Source organism: Anthonomus grandis, chromosome 10 (assembly GCF_022605725.1).
Source record: "Anthonomus grandis grandis chromosome 10, icAntGran1.3, whole genome shotgun sequence".
Taxonomy (NCBI): domain Eukaryota; kingdom Metazoa; phylum Arthropoda; class Insecta; order Coleoptera; family Curculionidae; genus Anthonomus; species Anthonomus grandis.
Window position 1 is genome coordinate 13,231,457 of NC_065555.1, and position 19,215 is coordinate 13,250,671.

General features: G+C 33.8%; 1 protein-coding gene across 1 annotated transcript; it reads right to left on the bottom strand.

The window, feature by feature from the left end:
- Window positions 1-3,777: 3,777 nt before the first annotated feature.
- LOC126741178 (probable phosphoserine aminotransferase) lies at window positions 3,778-16,553 on the bottom strand. The gene is given in 8 exon segments (XM_050447523.1): window positions 3,778-4,174; window positions 4,620-4,789; window positions 4,900-4,994; window positions 5,299-5,457; window positions 8,265-8,380; window positions 8,447-8,577; window positions 9,223-9,322; window positions 16,538-16,553. Coding segments are annotated over 7 exon segments (1,104 nt in total). The 5' UTR covers window positions 9,283-9,322; window positions 16,538-16,553; the 3' UTR covers window positions 3,778-3,801.
- Window positions 16,554-19,215: the final 2,662 nt, after the last annotated feature.

A 19,215-nucleotide genomic window follows, 5' to 3' on the forward strand; every position in this document is an offset into this window, starting at 1 on the left:
TACTCTAACGCCTTTGATACGATCAAGCGTAACTTACTTTATATAAAGCTCATGCATCTTGGTTTTTCTAGGTCCTCTTGCTATTTCTTATTTACACCTTTGTGAAAATTTTGAAGTGACTGCAAATTCATAAATTTAATTTTAAGCTGACGACATACAGCTGTTGGGACAACTTGGGATACTAAGCTTCAATGTTCACGTAAAAAAATTGCTCCAAAAAAACTTATGCAAACATGAAAGTTTTGTATGCAAATATAATCATTCCAAATTTTAAATTAAAAAAAAAAGATCTGTGGAATATTCATTTTGTCAACATAAAAATATTCTAATAGAATTTTTTTATCATGTTTAGATGTAGTTATTTAGAATTGCAGAGTGTACAGAACAACTGTTGTCCTTTATATTTGGTCTACGGAGGTATGACTATGTTTCAGCTAAAATTAAGTAGCTGAAATAGTTTAATATTTGAAATTTAGTTAAATACCATTATGTCATATTTTTGGTCCTTCTCAATATTATACAGCATTATTTCTAATATGTTTTACTATATAATTTGCTGCATTGTATTATTATTTAGATCATAATTTTAAAAATTGTAACTTTACGTCCTTTAAGACTGAATTTACAGTTACACCATTTACTTGGTGTTCAAAATTCTTAGTGTGAAAAGTTTTCTTTTTTTAACTTTCTTTCTTTTTTATCTTAAAAGCTCCGTTTTTATTCATATAGGGTAAAAGGATGGGAGATGGACCAGGAAGGTAGACGGTCCACTCAAAATATCCGGCAAGGTTTGGCAACAGGGCAAGACTAACCTGTCCCGTTCTGTTTCTTAGCGTTCGTTGCCTTTGAGACGGCGACTGGAACGCATTATAACGCACCTTCGCGAATGTTTACGATAGTTGAAATCACCACGTGCAAAAATTTTATATCAGTTTCGTGTTTGTGACTCAATATCTTCAATATTGCGGAGGGTTGGGTTGTAAAACATAAAATTTATTTTTGTCAAAGAGTGTATGTTCCAAATTTAGATCACACAGTGTATTAACAAATTATGTTTCTGCTTTTGAACGTATAGATACATACATCTTCCTTATCTACTAATCCTTAACTTATCAACATGACATTGAATCATAAAAATTAAATAAATAAACGCTCGGAAGAATAAAAACATTTGTTTCTTGGCTTATTGTTGATTCTAGTTTGCCCACAATAACACCTATAATTTAACCCATGTTAAAAATAATTCTACGCTCCTATTATAAATGTGTTTTAATTATAACTTAAGAAACCTAGACTTAGGTAAGAGGTGTAATGTATAAAAAAAAATAATAATAATTTTATACGGTTTTTTTTTATTTAAAAAAAAAACTTTTTAACGGATTGTACCTGAATGTAATTTTAACTGTGTCGTGGTTTTTATTTTTTTGTTGTTTTAATTTTTGTAACTTAAAGAACATTTATTTTAATAGTGTTTTTTATGTACTTGAAATTACTTTGCTTTATCTCTGTAATTACTTGAATCCATTTCAGTGTCCTGAGGATGACTTAATATAAGTCGAAACGTCGACATTTAGGTAAACAGGTTTCTGTTTTATTTCTGACCCCACCCAACAACCCTCCGCAATATTTTATATCAGTTTTGAGAAGCTTTTTTTTTTTTTTAAATCAGGTAAGTTTAATCGATTTTTGTTGGATTGGTGTTTAGATACCATATATAAGGTGTACTAGAGAGCACCAATCATAGCTCTAATCGGCATATTTTAGAAGCTAGAGACTGCTAAGACATCTCAAATAGGAGGATAGATGGCCCACTTAAGTGGAGGAGAGTTGGACAAGCCTATTTTGTTTTATTGCAGGTATAGGAGAAAAGTTGACAAAGTGCCTCGGGCGCCACTCTAAGTAATTAAGGAGCTTAGAGTCCCCTCTAGCCTCTCGGGTAAGCCTTTAAGCAGTGGAAAAACCAGGTAGAGATTGAAAGTAGACTGTCCGGTTATAATGAGATCTTATTGCTCTTAATCTTTATTGTTACAAATATGAATAAGTAAGTAACTGTTTTGGTTGCTTAAAACTAAATGAACAAAAGGGTCCTTAAAATCTAACAATCCTTATTACCAACTTCTATGATTAAGCACAGGCAGTTGTTTGGAAAAATGTACTGGAAAATTCGGCACTGTATCAATGATGCAAAATAGTATGATTTAAGGGACGGGGTTATGATGTTTTGTACAAGCGGTTACAGATGACATTCGTGAAGCAAAGCCGGAAACTAACCCAATTCACACTGTCAACGTCAAAACAAAGTTTTAATGTAAATATTAAAAATTTTACGGGATTGAAATACGGAAAAATTACTGGTACTTCGCTCGAAAGGTATGGTACGACCTTACTGCGACGAATGTCTTACCTTGATGGCTTTTTTTATACCCATCGCAGGAATTTGGATGCCGACGACTTACGAACATCCTTGGAATCAATCGTTGTATAAAAATGCAATTGGGAAAACTTAATGAAAATAGAGTTTTTCCTCATGAAAATGGTACGGATTTATAGGCTATGACCCTATATGGTATACTAGTTTAGTAACAGCTCTCAAAACCGAGTATTTCTATGTAAAAATAGCGGAACAAAAAATGGTCACAGGTCAGGAAAACCGCGAGAACCGAATCATGATTTATATTATATTTTGCCACACAAGGCATGATCCTTCATTTAACAGAGCTTCCCAAGGTAGGTAGACCTTTAAACTTGCATAATAGAACATGTAAACAATGCAATAGCATGAATAGAAAATTAATGTAACTGGAAAACTGGAAGCATAGTGATGAAAAACCTCTCAGTTTTAGGCAATTGTGTTGTTTACGGTCCTAAAAACAACCAGGGCTGAAAACAATGAAGGCCAGGGACTACAACATAATCAACGGAGAACTAGGTATAACCTATAAGAATTCGAACCTTTTCATGGTACTATCAGGCTAGAAACCTCTTTAAGTTGGTTTCTTTATGTATATTTACGATTATAAGCCCCTTATGACTCACAGATAAAACTTAAAATGTACCTTTTTGTTGTGTAAATTATAAAATTAGAGGTTAAATGTTAACAGCTGGGCAGCCTGAGCTTACCCTTATTGCTAAAAAATAAAGACAAAATCTTGTAACTTCATTACACTACCTCAAACACCACTTTTAACAGAAAATGGACTTTGCAGGAGTAGGTTCGGACTCTGCAGCTTCCAATACTGGTCCATCGCTTTAAAATTATCAAATGGGACTTCCTGAGGACCGCAACACCACTCCGCTATGGGACCTCCGACCTCCAACGGATCGCCTAACACGCCACCATCGAGCAGTTCTATGTTGACAAAGAATTATCCTGACGAGGATGGTCCTATGACTCCGCCGAGTTCTCTGCCGAACTCTCACACTCAGATGGTTAACGATATATTGGATAATAAGACTACGACCACGTCATAGATCTCAATAAATACTTACGTGATTAAGACTCACTGCGACCTCTCTGAGCGTGAGTCAGTTACCTCTGTTGTTCCCAAAAGAAATAAAAACTCTCCTAGAGTTTTTATTTCTTTTCTCCTAGACTCCTTTGCCTATTTATGAATTCCCTAATTTCGTTTTCTTTTTAGATTCTAACTCACAGTTCTTATTGGTTGCGGCATCCAAGAACATTGCTAGCCAGGCCTGTATATTATATGGCTAAGAATATTCAATTAGGCAAAAATTCTTACTTTTGCGATTATTTTTGGAATAGACAAAAAAACACCATTTTATTACAAAACCTAATTAATATTACAACATTGAAGCGTTTTGCTCTTGAAACTCCTTCATAAACTGGACCAAAGTAGTGACGTTTTCATACGAAATTGCATTGTATAACGAAACTCTTATTCCTCCAACTAGTTTATGCCCTTTTAGTTGATAAATTCCTCTTTCCTCAGCCATTGTTATGAATTTGTTTTCCAGTTCTAAATTGCCATTTTCTATTGTAAATGTCACGTTAACTCTACTTCGGTATGGGATTGAAACTTTGTTGTGATAAAATCCTTGTGAACTGTCTATGGTAGTATAAAGCAATTGGCTTTTTCTTTTACTTTCCTCCTCAAAACTTTCTAAGCCTCCATGGTTTTTTACCCATTTTAGGACCTTGCCAAGTAGATAAACTCTAAAATTGATAATTAACGCTTATACAGGTAAAATGTCTTACATATCTCACATTTTAATCTATGGTTCTCGATATCTCCCTTAACCTTGAAAAAAATAATTCTGACATAGTTAATGACAATGGGGGTTATATTTGGTGCTATTGAATTTGACTTTTAGGCCAATGTTGATGGTCATTTGAAGTTCAAAGTATTTTTCCAAATAGAATTTTTGAATTGAATTTGAACGGAAAATTACACTTAGAGGTGTTCTCTTGTGCTGTGAATACTTTTCAGGATTTTGATCCTAATTTACGGTTGACAAGGTCGTGAGGTTTCTTTATAATGAACCTTAAAACTGTCATTACTATCAAATTCAGTGAGCTAATATTTTGGGATAAATCAAGGTCGACAGATTAAAATGCGTCTTCCTGCATAATAAAAATAATTTTAGTATTAGGTACTTACGAAAATACAGGCGGGGTATTAAGTATAGAGTTCATATCACATACTGCCTTAAAGTTTAGAAAAGATGGGCAACAGTTCATGGAATTTCCTATAAGGTCTTCTCTTATGATCACAATCCCAAGTCCTGCTGTACCTAAGTTTTTTTGAACGGCTGCTATAATAATTCCAAACTAAAAAAATAATTGTTTAGATGGTTTTTAGGATCACCTAAAAACTCTTCACCTTAAAATATAAAACAAATACAGAAAAAATAAAAAAAAAAATGTGGGACATATATTACCTTTGAAACGTCAATTCTTTTGGTCATAATACTAGATGACATATCAGCAACTAATGGCACCTTGGATGATTCTGGAATAAACGGGAACTCAATCCCTAAAATTTTAAGAACTCACTTAGAATTCAGTGGTATTTACTTTTGGGATAATCGGAAGTGTCTTATTTTGACATTTTCCAGGCCTTACCAACTATTGTATGATTACTAGTTATTTTAAATCAGGAATAAGTGGAAGATAAAAGGATCGGCCTTAATATTATTTGAAAACAAAACCATTATTTACTGCTATTTTTAAAAAAAATTAAAATAAAGTATTACACTTACGTATTTTTTCATACAATGGGTGTCTAAGTATACAGATTTAAACAATATATAATTATCGATATGAATATTAAGTAGTACCTTCAATTGTTTCATTGTCGCAATAATACAAATATGACGCATTAGGATTTGACTGGACTTTCCATGTTTTTTCATTACAAGTGGAATGAAAATCTGGCTAAATTAAATTGACTTTACCAAATTTTTTGGCTTCATTTGCCGCTACTTTTGACCAAATACCTGAAAAAAAATATTTTCTATTAAAAATGTTCTAGAATCTTAAATTTCATTAAAATTGGCTCTGACAATTTAATTATTTATTTTAATTTATTTAAATTTTTTTAGAGCTTTAATTATGTAGTTGTACTTTTTAATTCTATTTTTATAAACGAATTGTTTTAAAGATGTTTTTATTTTTTGTTTTATTAAAAATTACCCTAATACTTATTTTTTTTAGGAGGCAAAATTTTTTAACATCTCCAGTTTCACCAAAAATGACATTAAATTTCATTTTTTTATAGGGATGCAGTTAAAATTAATTTTTTCAACTCAAAATAGATTTGTATAGGCCCAGCTTGTTTTAATATTGTTCTTTCTGAATTTCTATTCAATTTGTTGCTAATATTGCTTCATATTATCTTATAAATAATAAATATTTCAAACTAAGTCTCTACGTTCTTCACTAAAAATTACCCCAACATTATAAATTTTGTTTTTAAATTAGAATTTAAAATTAATGGAAAATTATACAGTCAATAGTTAAACGTAAATAATTTTTGAAAGTACTTTTTTTAAATTTTGACCCGAATTTAATAATTTTTTAAGTAATGAACCAACTGAAAATTACCAATATGATAAATTTCATATTTCTTTTCATTAATTGAATCAATAAGCCGAACAACATTATCGGCGCCAAAAGAAAATATATTCAATAGTGAAAAAATATTTTATTTAAAAAATATTATTGTTTATTGCTTTTATTTTAATTACATACGGAAAATATAAAATTATAAAACTATGTTCTTAAAGACCTTTTTGGCTTATGTGGGACAAGTAAAAATATATGTTTTTATAGAATGAAGTAACCACTTTGTAAGTATTGTTACAACATGTTTGTGGTTTTTTAAACGAATATAAGCCTAAGGTTAACAATTAATGAAAAACAGCGCATTATAGAAATTCTATAGTTTAATAATGACCAAATGTAAATAAATATATTTTTTTAATTAACTTGATTAATAGATAACTGAAAAATTACATTACACGATTAAAAATTACCCAATTTAATTTCAGAGACTCTTAAAAAATTATTCTGTGCCAGGGCTTTTATAAAAGTCAACATATTCTAAGGAAATGTAACGACACATGTTCTCCATGTTTTTTTTGTTAGCTTTTTTAATGGGAAGACCACCAGCATATATATTAGAAAAAGAAGCTACCCTAACAGGAGGAAGATGTCCTAAAAGTTTTTTTGCTTTTTTTTGACAATTAATGAATTATCCATGGTTGTAGAAAATCATGCCATTTTCTTTCCTTCACGATTGTAGTATCGTCAGAAGTAATTTGAATCCAAATACTATGCGTTATTTTAAACAAAACCGTATTAAATGAATTTTCACTTACGTTTTGAAATCACTGTTTTTCATACAAAATGGCTCAAATCTCTGGTTACAACTTATATTTACAATCACGCTAGCCCAGTTTATTAGTATATAAACTATTCCTGTTTTTTTTCTATTAATGCAAAGTCTCTGTCACATAAGAGGAAGCTGTGTGTTTGTTTGTTTATTGTGGTCCTGCTCAAAAGCTGTTTTTTGAAGCAAATAACCGTTATTATTATCGAATCTTCGACTCAGAGTGATACCTTCTTGTAAAAGAACCTGTAACTGGTAAGCTATTCCTGGTTTTGTAAGGTTTTTTTATGAATAACCTGTGAACTACCGAGATTTAGCACGACATATTGGACTTTGGACTGTTTGGTAGTTAGTCGCATATAAATTACCCGTGCGACATTGTTGCCAAAAGTATTCTGCTTTCTTCATATACCTTAAGGGCATGTCTAATAAAAATTGCAAGGTTTGTCGCCGAAGTGTGGGCAGGGGTCTTAAGCTGCAATGTGGGCGCTGTTCTGCGATGTTTCATCTCGACTGTGGAGGCGTAACTGAGGTGGAGGCTAGATTGATACAATCCCAAAAAATACTCTGGAACTGCAAGGATTGTGACAGCAGCAGTAGACGACTATCCGCGGTACCGGCTTCATCTTCTAAGTCCGAAGGTGACATGATGGAACTTAAGACGCTGATAAAGGAACTACAGAGCGAGGTACGAGACGTGAAAAGATACATGGATTTCATTAATGAGCAATTTGAAGAGGAAAGAGAGCGTAATCGAATTATATCTGAAATGTTTTCCGAATTATTAAAGAAAAATAAAATACTAAAAGAAAAAGTAGAGAGACTAGAAAGAGCTGCCGATTTAGATAATACGAAAAAAATCCAACAAAATATTTGCCTGTCTGGATTTCCCCTTAATGGTCAAAGTGATACAAGGCAATCTGCACTGATACTGCAATCTACATAGATGAAGAGTTAACTGGGGATCTTGTTAAGCTTTAGCTTGTTAAGCAAGGTGGTATCTCAAGACTTTGCTAGAGTGCATTCTTTTAATACAAAGGCTGGAACCAAAATATCTTTAACTTTAAAAGACACAGAACTTAAAAACCGCATCCTGTCTGCTCGGTCTCAAAAGGGAAAAATTACGCCTATAAAAAGACTATAAAAAAGATTTCAAATACTAGCTAAAATTAATATTTTGTTTTGCCAAGGAAATTGTTCATCGTTTACTGTTAAGTTATGCCAATATTAAATGTAAACACATTTGGGATAAAGTTCGATTTTAGAATCAGAAAGTCTTCTGTTCTTGAATACTATAGGAAAAATTTTGGGCGGTTTAAACGTAGGTTGCACCCTTTATCTTAGAAATATTAAAATTTTTCTTGTTTAATTTGAATAGTCAAATACTTAACAAAATAAAACCTAAATACTTACCTGCTGTTATATAATCCGCACTGCCTTCATTTTGCAATAAGTTTAAAGGAATCGCAGAGAATAAAGCCTGACCTCCACCATGTAAAAACAGAATTTTGTAGTTATCTGGCACGTTTCTAATATATAAAAAAACACTTTAATAATAATTAAAAATTGTAATAAATAAGATAATTTCTACTAACAATAACTCCCGTAATCTATCTTGAGCGTCCTGATTGATTTTCTCATATTCCTTAGATCTATGACTAAGCTCCGTTACGCTAAAACCAGTATTTTGATAAGACAGAAATTCTTCTTGGGCCTCCTTAAGTACCTGAAATAAAAATTACTGAAAGCAAATAACTATATGGTTTATTGGGTAATTTAGATATGATTTCATAGTTCCATATAGGCAGTTTTCAGATGTTTGTATTAACTATTATCTTTTTACGAGGCCATTTTCTAGTAATAGGGTTATTAAATTTTATGGAGAGATTATTATTTTTTTGTATATGTATTTTTGACAAGTTTATTGAAACATTGAATGATAAAAAGTAATTTTAGAATGTGATGGTTTGTTTAATAAGAGGTCTATTTTTATTAAGATAATATTCTGTATATAAAACATAAATAAACACAGTTTGATGTGTACATAATTTTTGAAAATGTGCATAATAATTGACATTTTCTAATTATCTTGGGCCATTTTCTAAGAAAATAAATCGCACAATTTGGGTCAATGGGCTGATGATGGATGACTAAAATTGAGACGTAAAATGTATTAACTCCATGTAGTAAAAGATAATAAGTGTGTAATGTCTTGAAGCCATTTTCTTAAGCAACTCATACCTCTAATAATAATCAATATATCTATACTTAATCAGTTTGACTGTTCTATGGTTTGTAGTCAATGAGACTTTTTTATTGTATAATTAATTTATTATTATTTATTTTTTAATGGCTGTATTTGTACAATTACCTCATCCGGGATTTTTCCTGGTCCAGCTCCAAAGTTTATCAGTGTTTCGTTGGAGGCCATAACTTTAATATTATTATAAAATAAATTTTGATGATAAAATCTGAAAATAATAAAATAGTTTAGGTGCGACAAAATTATGTCAATAAAATATTTAATATCAATTTTTTGTAATAAAAATTTAAAGAAATTTTAATAAAAAGTGAGAAAGATCTTGATATATGAGCTACAGAATATGATGTCAACTGAGTATGAGAATCGCTAAAATGTTTTTTGAAAATTTAGCCTTGCTTTAGTTTAAAATTACTTTTAGTGGGAAACTACAAAAAAAAAATTAAAATTATGAAATTTTTTAAAAAAATATTCGTAATTTTGACTTGATCGTCAGTGTATGTTCGTTGTAGTAATAAGTTAAAAATGGATCTAAGAATGTTATTACAATAAGTAGTTTTTTGACAAATTCCACATCACTAATGAAAAATGTTTATACGTATTTTGAAACTAACTATTTTGAAATTACTTAGTGTTTAATATTTTTATATTTTTCTTCACACATTCTACATTGTATTGATGTTATGTTCTGATCTTTTACAATATATTTTAGGTACTAGCGAGTAGCAACAGCTTGATCCCGGATAGCCCACAAGAATTTACCTCTCTCTAAGATGATGCTTCCGCTATTCATCCAATCAATGGAGACAGCTGCTTGATTGTGGAAATATTTGCGCATGAGTTCTACATGCTTTTTTGTATCTAAGTCACATACAGGGTATCCCAACAGTCAACGATAAGCTGATAAAGGGCAATAGACCAGGTGCTCAGGGATTCAAAAAAAATACAAAAAAAAATCTATCTTGAGTACTTTTTTAAAATTATGGGCATTCATAGGAAAACCGAAAAAAATTGACACCCCTTGTTGACCTTTTTAGGACCATGGCTACAAATTTTCGAATTTCTTAACAATTTTTTTTAATATAACACTAAATAACCTTTCGATAAATTACAAAACTAAATTCAAACACAACTTGTTCACATTTTTAAGAAATTATCAGATTTTTGCGCAACTTGTGTTGAAAATTGTGTCTTTTAACCATCATTTCTCAAATTTAACTAATTGTCCTGGAAAAGAAAATTACTTGACTGCTTTACAAGTGATTTCAAAAGTTGGCGTATCTAATCTAGATTTCAAAATGGTAAGATACTTACTAGATTATTGCTTCAATAGGTGTGTATTTTTATTTTTTTTAGTACATAGTCAAATGTACGCCGCTACTCTAAGCTAAGTTAATTTTACAGTCACCCTCGAATATTCCACGCAGTATAGATTCTAAGCACACTTTACTCCAATCGTTACTTCAGTTTTCCATTGGCTTGTACTTTTCCTGGACTTTGTACATGAATAGACATTGCATAAGTCTGGAGTGAGGGATACCTTGCCTTGATTGCCCTTTTTCTTTATGGCATGTTTTGTCCTCGTGTTGTATATTGTAATTTGCTCCTCACATCTTAGCGCTTTTTTCTGCATCCCTTTGCTTCTTTTTATTAATATTCTCTAATTTTTTATATAGTTTTTTATTATGGTGTTACTCGTTTGGTAGAGTACTTTACGCACGATATGTGCAGTACTCCTCCCAACGGATTTTTGTATTGTCTGGAGGTTTTGTTTGCCAGAGATATTTTTGATAACCTCGCAAGTGTTTCTAGAAATCATGTTATTATCAATGATTCTGTCTTTGCTTTTAAATTTGCATTAGTAAGCAACTTCCATGATTATCCTGTATAAGTTATTTGTTTTTCAGCTCTCTATATTATTTGTCAAGGAATACTTTTACTTTTCTTCTGATCGTTTGCTCTTATTTCTTTTTATTCTTTAGTTTTTCTTTAAACAATTAGGATAGATAAAACTCTCAGCTTTTGGTTTATTAATCTTTTCAATGTGTCTGTATACCATCCTAATATACTTTTCTTTGTTTTTTACTTTCAGGTATAGTTGAGGTCTTAAAGAGAAATAGTGTGACTGATTTTAGTGCTTACTAGCCTAGTAATTTTATTGATTGTATATCATCTTTTCTAGTTTATATTGGGTTCGTTTAATAATACCAAAACTGTATTGGATGACAGGTATAGTAAATGATTTATTTTTTGCATTTAACTGGTATTTTAGGATTTCGCTAATGCTTCTGCCGTACATTCCATGAAGTCCATTCTTCATCTTCTTGTGTTAAATTCCGTCATTTTTATTAATACGGAAACATTTGTATACATCTTGTTGTTCCAGTAATTTTATGGTGTTTTCTTGAATAATTTGGAAATTTTCTTTATTTTGTGATTTGCCTTCGATGAAAGACTTTCTCACTTTAGCACACTTTTCAAGGTCAACTCTAGTTGTTTTGTGAGTTCTTGCCTTTGCTATCAATTTCAGGTTATCAGTCGATAATAAAGGCCTTGAATGTGCAGTATTTACACTATTAAAAATTGAAGTACAATGCCATGCAGAAAAAGCGTGGGGACAGAGAGTCTCCTTGATAGATACCAGTTTTAATATTGATATATTTAATTGTAATTCTGCTTGATTCATTTTTCAGATAGAAAGCAGTTTTCCTCAGGAGTATTCTCGTTATAAAAAAGAGTATTACTGGAGATCTTCCGTATATATTCATCGCTTCAATTAACCAGCCATGAGGTACACTATCAAAAGAAGCTTTTTTTGTAATCAATCCATGGTACTGAGAGGCTTTTTATTTGTTTTTTACAGTATTTTTGAACCATTTTACTTGTGAAGAGGCGATATTTACGTTCATAGAAATCTTTTACACATCCGTTCTGCTGAATCATCTTGCATCAGCAAACAAATTATTTTTTTGCAGATAAATACATATTCTTTCCGATATTATTACAAAAGAGTATTGCAAACATAGTGTTTAAAATACCCATTATTGCAAGCTTGAGCTAAATATTTGTGAGTTATTTTTAATTGTTTCCAGAAGAACTTTGGTATGCCATCTACGCCTGGTGCTTTCCAGTTTTAACTCATGCTAAGAGTTACTTGAGTTTTACTTCTGTAACACTTTCTTATGCCATTCTGCTAGTTTTGGCAATCTTCTCATAGTCTCTCTGTATCCAGTCTCCTTAGCAGCTGTGTTTGATATCTTTTTTTTATATTTTCTATTTTCTCATCAGTATGTATTTCTTTCGAATCGAATTTTTAACCTAAAACAATGTTATAAAGTTTCCTTGAATTGTCTAAAAATTGTTTGTTTTATAGGTATTGGTCTTTTTGTTTCGTATATCTTCTAATTCTATAGGCTTTAGCAGCTATTTGTTTGAGTTTTTCAAATATTTTTGTATATTCTTTCATATTTTTTATGTATTTTCCGTATTAGATCATTTGTCGTTTCCGTATTGTTATGCTTAGGTCTTGATTTTGTATCCTCGTTTTTCATGTCGGCTATGTTTCGCTAGTTTTGGGTACTGAGGTTATGTTTCATTTGTGAATAAACGTTTTATAGTTAGTGCCGTTGCGTATGTGACTTTGTCTAAGCTTCTTATCCAGTAATATTTTTCTCTATTTCTATCCATCATTTCTTGTAAGGCTTTGTTTGTAATATTTATAATAATTTCTTTGCTTTATTATAATTATTTATTATTTTAACTGTGGTCTATTTAGCTGTTGATTAGATATATGCATGACTTCTTCGCTCAGATTTGTAAATCTTTATGTTATCATTAAATCTGTTGATATATCTAGATTTTGTTATGTATTGCGATTATTTATTATTTCAAATGTGTTTTCATAAGTTGTTGCTTTATTATTTAGTTTCTTTCTCGATCATGTTCTTCGTACTCTGGACTTATTATTTCTTTAGTTGTGTTGTTAAATTCTATGAAGATTAGCAGCTAGTGCCTTTTATAGTGTAAAAAATATAACGCAACATGACTTTCTCATTTTCCATTTTACTCTTTCATGGTTTATATTCTCCTTATATATTATAGTTGGACTATTATTTGGGTTTTTTTTTAATGGTAAACACAAGCGCAAGAGGAAAGTCCTATGTCACTCTTGAAGTGGTGCTTGCGCGAAGATAATTGTGGGCATCTATCTTGAATCGCTGTAGGTTCTATGCGTCGGGAAATATGTGAGGTGGAAGCCAGTTCCACAAAGAAGATGTTCTCCAGATGAATGAGTCCCGATACAGCGACGTCCTTGGGGTAGGCAGGTGGACTCGATGTTGATGAGCCGCAACTGCTAAACGCGTCCTTCTTGCCGGAACAGCCCTGGGTTGAATCAGGCCTGCTAGCTCAGAGGAGCACTTACCGTGATAATAACGGTAGAATAAACAGAGATCAGCCACCTTTCTCCTATGCTCCAGACTATCCAGACTCTTTGTCAGTTCTGGTTTGTCGATAAGATGAATAGCTCTCTTCTGTATAGAATCCAGCAGGTTTAAACTATACTTGGGTGCAGAGCTCCAGACATGCGAGAAATACTCGAAGGAAGGGCGTATTTGAGCCTTAGAAAGAGTCAGCAGCTGTTCTGGTGTATACAGTTTTTTCGTTTTAAAAAGCACTCCGAGTTTTTTGGAAGCCGCCCTGGCGACCTCGGCAACGCGGTCATGCCAAGACACACTGTTGGTGACCTCGACTCCTAGAAGATGTAAAGATGATTTCATTGGCAATGTTTTCCCTGCCATAACCAGCTCCGGGCCACCAAGGTTAGTCTTCATCGTAAATACTGCAAATTGTTATCGCCCCACTCCAAGATTGCTTTAATATCGTTGTTGGTTGAAGCTACTTGTTGCTGCCTAAGATTCTGAGAACTTGCGGTTGTCGTTGGTTTGGTGGACTTAAATGTGGAAATAAGTGTGCTATCGTCCGCAAAGCTGTAGATTGGATTGACAGTGGTTCCTAGCAAATCGTTGATATATACCAAGAAAAGGGTGGGGGATAGAATGCATCCTTGAGGGACTCCAGCGTTAATGTTAAATTTGTCGGAGAGGTATCCATCGACGGCTACTTGGATTGTTCATTGTTCAAGAAAACTTTTGATCCAATTCAATAATGAGTTTTGTATGCCGATTGAGGAGAGCTTGGTTAGTAGTCCCTCATGCCACACTCTGTCAAATGCCTTGGAAATGTCAAGAGCGACTGAGCGGGACTCGCCGTGCATCTCCATGGCCTCCGTCCACGAGTGTGTGACGTAGGCCAGAAGATCGCCGGTGGATCGAAGCTTTCGGAAGCCGTATTGATGATCGCTGATTAGTCCAGATGATTCCAGATATCTTAACAGTTGTTGGTTGACTGCTTTCTCCATAATCTTCGATATTACTGGAACTAGTGCAATCGGGCGGTAATTGGAGGGCATCGTCTTCTTACCCTTTTTGGGTACAGCTTGCACTCGAGCAGTTTTCCAGCTTGTTGGAAATTGGCCCTGCTTATAAGATGCCGTGAACAGTCTACATAAGGGAGAAGTCAATTCGTCTGCACAACGTTTTAGCATTAGGGCTGGAATTCCATCGGGTCCAGTAGCTTTGTTGGTGTCTACGCTTTTGAGAATTTTATTTATAATTCGTTGGGGAAACGAAATTTCTCCCATCGATGAATTCACCCTTGGCAAATATGGCGGTGTTTTGCCTTGCGAGTGCAGAATAGAAATGGACGCGAAGAGTTTACCCAGTAAGTTGGCTTTTTCCCTTGCTGTTACCGCGATAGAACCATCATCTGCTGTTAGGGGTGGCAAGGCCCACTTAGCAAATCCTTGACTAACGGCTTTCGATACCGACCAGAAAGATCTTGTTCCATTTGGGCAGTTTAGCAGTTTGTTTTTGATCCTGTTATTGTGACTCTCTTTGCATTCATCAATAATTCGCTTGCAGCTATTTCTGGAGGCTAAAAAGTTCCTCCGATTTTCGATGGAAGGATGTTGATGCCATTTGCGATATGCTGCGTTTTTAGTGTTTACTGCCTTTTTGCAATTCAGGTTGAACCATTGCTTGTTGTTTGATCCGAATTTAGTGGAAAAAGGGATATAAGCTTTCATTCCTGCCAAGATCGTCTCTGTAATTTGGTTTGCACATTCTGAGATGTCATTGGTTCTAAAGCAGACGTCTTTCCAAGGGAATGAGCGATAAAATTCCCGAAGATGGTTCCACTCTGCTGATTTATAGTGCCATACCTTCCGCGGCATCGGAGGATCCTGCGTTTTAACCTCCAATTGGCAAGAGACTGTTATCAATTTGTGGTCCGATGTTCCTAGGGGGGCTTGTACTGATACTGTGTACGAGTCAGGGTCTGAAGCCAAGACCAGATCTAGGAGACTCGCGAACTCGCCGCCTCGATCGGGGATTCTGGTAGGTTCCTCCACAGGCTACGTAAGCCCGCATATGGTGGCAAATAGCACAGCTTCTCGTCCCTCATCGTCGTTCTTGTTACAGAAGCGCAGCCAGTTGATATTGTGAACGTTAAAATCACCCATGACGATGATTTCTGCGCTTGGGTAGTCAATTTGCAGATGGTTAATGCGATCAACCAGGTTCAAAAAGAGCCGTCTATATTGGGTTTCGCTTGGTGGTCTGTAAATACAGCAGATAAATTTCGTGGCTAATATTTTGAACCACATGACTTCAAAGTCCGCAGGTTCAAGCGTTTCCTCCCGCTGGCAACTCAAATCGTTCTTGACAAATACTGCCAATCCAAAGTTTAGTCGAAATCGGGTGTGTAGGTCGTATCCAGGATAAATGAGGTGAACATTTGTTGTTGAAGGTTTCACCTTTGTTTCTGCCAATGCCAGAATGTGAGGCTTATTTGATTGCAGGTATTGGTGTACTGCATTAATATTGGTGTTTAGGCCTCTGATGTTGCAGAAATTGATTTTTAGGCTTTTTGATCCGCCTGATGGACCCCCCCGACCAGCCTCCGCCCGGAGATCCGAATGGGAGGCGAGTTTACCTCCGGAAGGTTTTGGTCGTGAGGACGCCATCATGCATTTTCTTTTCTTTTCCATTTCCCCTTTGGAAACCGGACACATCGACATGGCGGCGAAACGTGAGTTCCATGGAACCACTTCACGCCGCCTAAGTCCTATGTGGTGGTATTGAACCGGGTGATGCAAGTGGACAACATCTACCACTATGAGTCATATGTACGTTAAACTGTACTTCGTGTATTTTTGAAAGTGCTTGATCTTCTATACTGGTTGCAATCATATTTCTTGTTACATTTGATAATAAGTAAGTTCTAAAAACTGAAAGCTAGCACGGTGATTAAAGAGCAAAAGAATGGGTTTATCGGGATACTCCATAAGAACAAGTAAAGACGGTACCTGCCGACACGTGTTTCTACTTTTTGGCTTCTTCAGGACAGGGCAATCATACAAGTAGCTTAGGCTTCCTTAGTGTGGATGCAGTATCCTATTCGTGATCCCTTATGGTTTTTTTTCTTCACTTTTTTCTATGGTTTTCTGGTGGCTCTACCCTGAAGAAGCTAAAAAGTAAAAACACGCGTTGGCAGGTATTCTGCTTTCCATCTTACGGAGTATCACGATACGATTATTCCTTTGTAAACTAAGTTCTTTTCAATTTCTAATATATCCTATAAATTTTCGTGTTAACTGAAAGTGATTTTCATGAGTACCATATAATGCTAGGCTGACTGTTGGAAGACGGTGTTTCCATCTTCTCATATTGGTATGTAATGAAAGAATCGACAGTATTATTATTCTTTTTTGGTAATTATTCATTTGAGATTGAGGATTTCACTAAAAGACGACCTGAAGCATTATTATAAAAATTATTATTATTCTAAAGTTTAGATATTTTTTTGTGTAGAATTTCTAATCTTTTTACTGCATTCCATAATTAAAATTTTAAGTTTTTGCCCTGAAAATTATTTTTTTATCTTTTTTACGTATAAACTCAGGTAACTACATAATCTATAAAACAAAGTCCTGTCTTGTAAAAATAAAAAACAATTTAAGATTTTTTTTTTAATTTTGAGATTTGATGGTTCAATAATTGTACCCCATCAAACAACTCCAACTTTCAAGCTGAAACCGTAGACCGAAACTTTTTATTAATTCAAAACGATAAATTGTTCGCGTCGGTCTGGCTCGCAGTTCTCACCGCCAGACTTAATCAAAAGACGCTGTATTATTTACATTTCCGAAGATTAGATATAAGCCCCAAAACCGCGCTTCCGAATACAGAAATAGCATTGTGCATTAAGCATTGTACACTGCGGGCAAAATTAATTTTGTCGCTACTCCAAAATTTAATAGCGGTTCCGTGTTCTCTAACTATTTACTTATTCCGCTTTAATCCATCTGCCGGTTTTAGTTGATTGCTCCACTTTTTTTTTGTGGACCATTTTCATTTTTAAACGTTTAAAGTGATAATTGTATTATGAAAATATGGCGAATCTTCAAGTCTCTTAGTTCTCAGATAGCGAAAAATATAATCTTCGTATAGGCAAATGAACTCTTCAATAAATATTTACCCAGGGTATAGGAATCACATATTTTTGTATATCGTCATCTTGAAAACCTAATGGACAATATTTTCATATATGGAGTCATTTTTGAAGTTTCGCATTATATGGAATCTATAGCATGTAGCGTGATAATAGAAAAAACTAGGGAAGTGGGGGTTGATACACTTAATATTCTATTCTATTCTGCCTTTGTGATATTCTACATAACCAACTAACTTGCAAATATTTATGTATACATATAATAAGAAAAATGAGGTCATGGAACTACTGACGAGGACTAGATGGATACTGAGGATTTTTTAAAAAACTGTCAAGTATTTGATAGTCTCCCATAGTAGAGGGGGTTTGATACAGTATCTGAAGACCTTGATATTACCGTTTTATTTTAGTATTTTACCATTTTTTTGTTATAAGCTTAACTATATTATAACACATAATCATTGACGTGAGATAATTCTGCAATAAAACTTTCTTCTTCTATTTCATATTCTATTTGGTCTTCTATATCAGTTAGCTCATCCGATGACCTATCAGACAAAGAACTATCACCAGATGCAGATTCGGGTTTCTTTTCCTTTTTTAAATTGATTATTTCAGTTGATTTTGGTTTCATGTTTGGTGTGTCTGTTAAAACTTTTGTCTTTGCAGGTTTTCTTCCTCATGTTTCTTTTCTTCGTGGTGACGCTTGGAGATCTAGCGTTATTTCTTCGGGAGTCTTATAGGAGCAGGAGGGTTCCCGGTTACAGTTAAAGGTTTTGGTATGGCGTCATCAGGAAGTAATGGAATTGCATCGTCGGGAAGTACTAGGATTCGTTCGTGGTAATGAGAGTCAAGTCGATCGATAACCCTTGCTATGAGTTGCCTTTAGCAAACAAATGTGAATCGAAAGGGTAACTAGTACTCTTCAAAAAGCCTTCCGCAGAGTAAAGCTCACTGATATACGATACCAACAGGTTAGTTAAAATATGTTTTGAAGGGTCCATATATGCCAACATCTAACGATTGGAACCGTTGGCTTATATGGTGGTATTGTTAGTAAAATTATTCCATTTTGTTTGCAAATATCTAGACATCTGGGAGATAAATAGGTGCTATGGTTCTCTAATATTAAAAGACCTTTTTATCTAAGCTACATTTTACGAAGTTTATAAAATGCAAAAAAAAAAGTTCGAAGTTGTCACTGCTCATTTGGATGCATCACAGCTTTGGATCCTGGTGGTGCTCTAATTCTCATATAGTCTTCTTCACGAACACGCGGAAAAACGAAAAAAGGTGGAAGTCAATTTCCAGTTGCACTTAACGTGCACAAAACTCTATCGGTTTGACCTCTCTCACCTAAAGTAAGTTTGGCCACTTGCTTTTGTCCTTTTTTTGTAATGATTTTGCAGAGTTTCTGCATAGTCTGCACTCCTGTTTCGTCACAATTATATATAGAATCTGGTGTGAACTTTTCTCGATTAAGAGTAAGTTGGAGAACTCGTTGGAGAATATCGCCCGAAAAAGATTGATTGG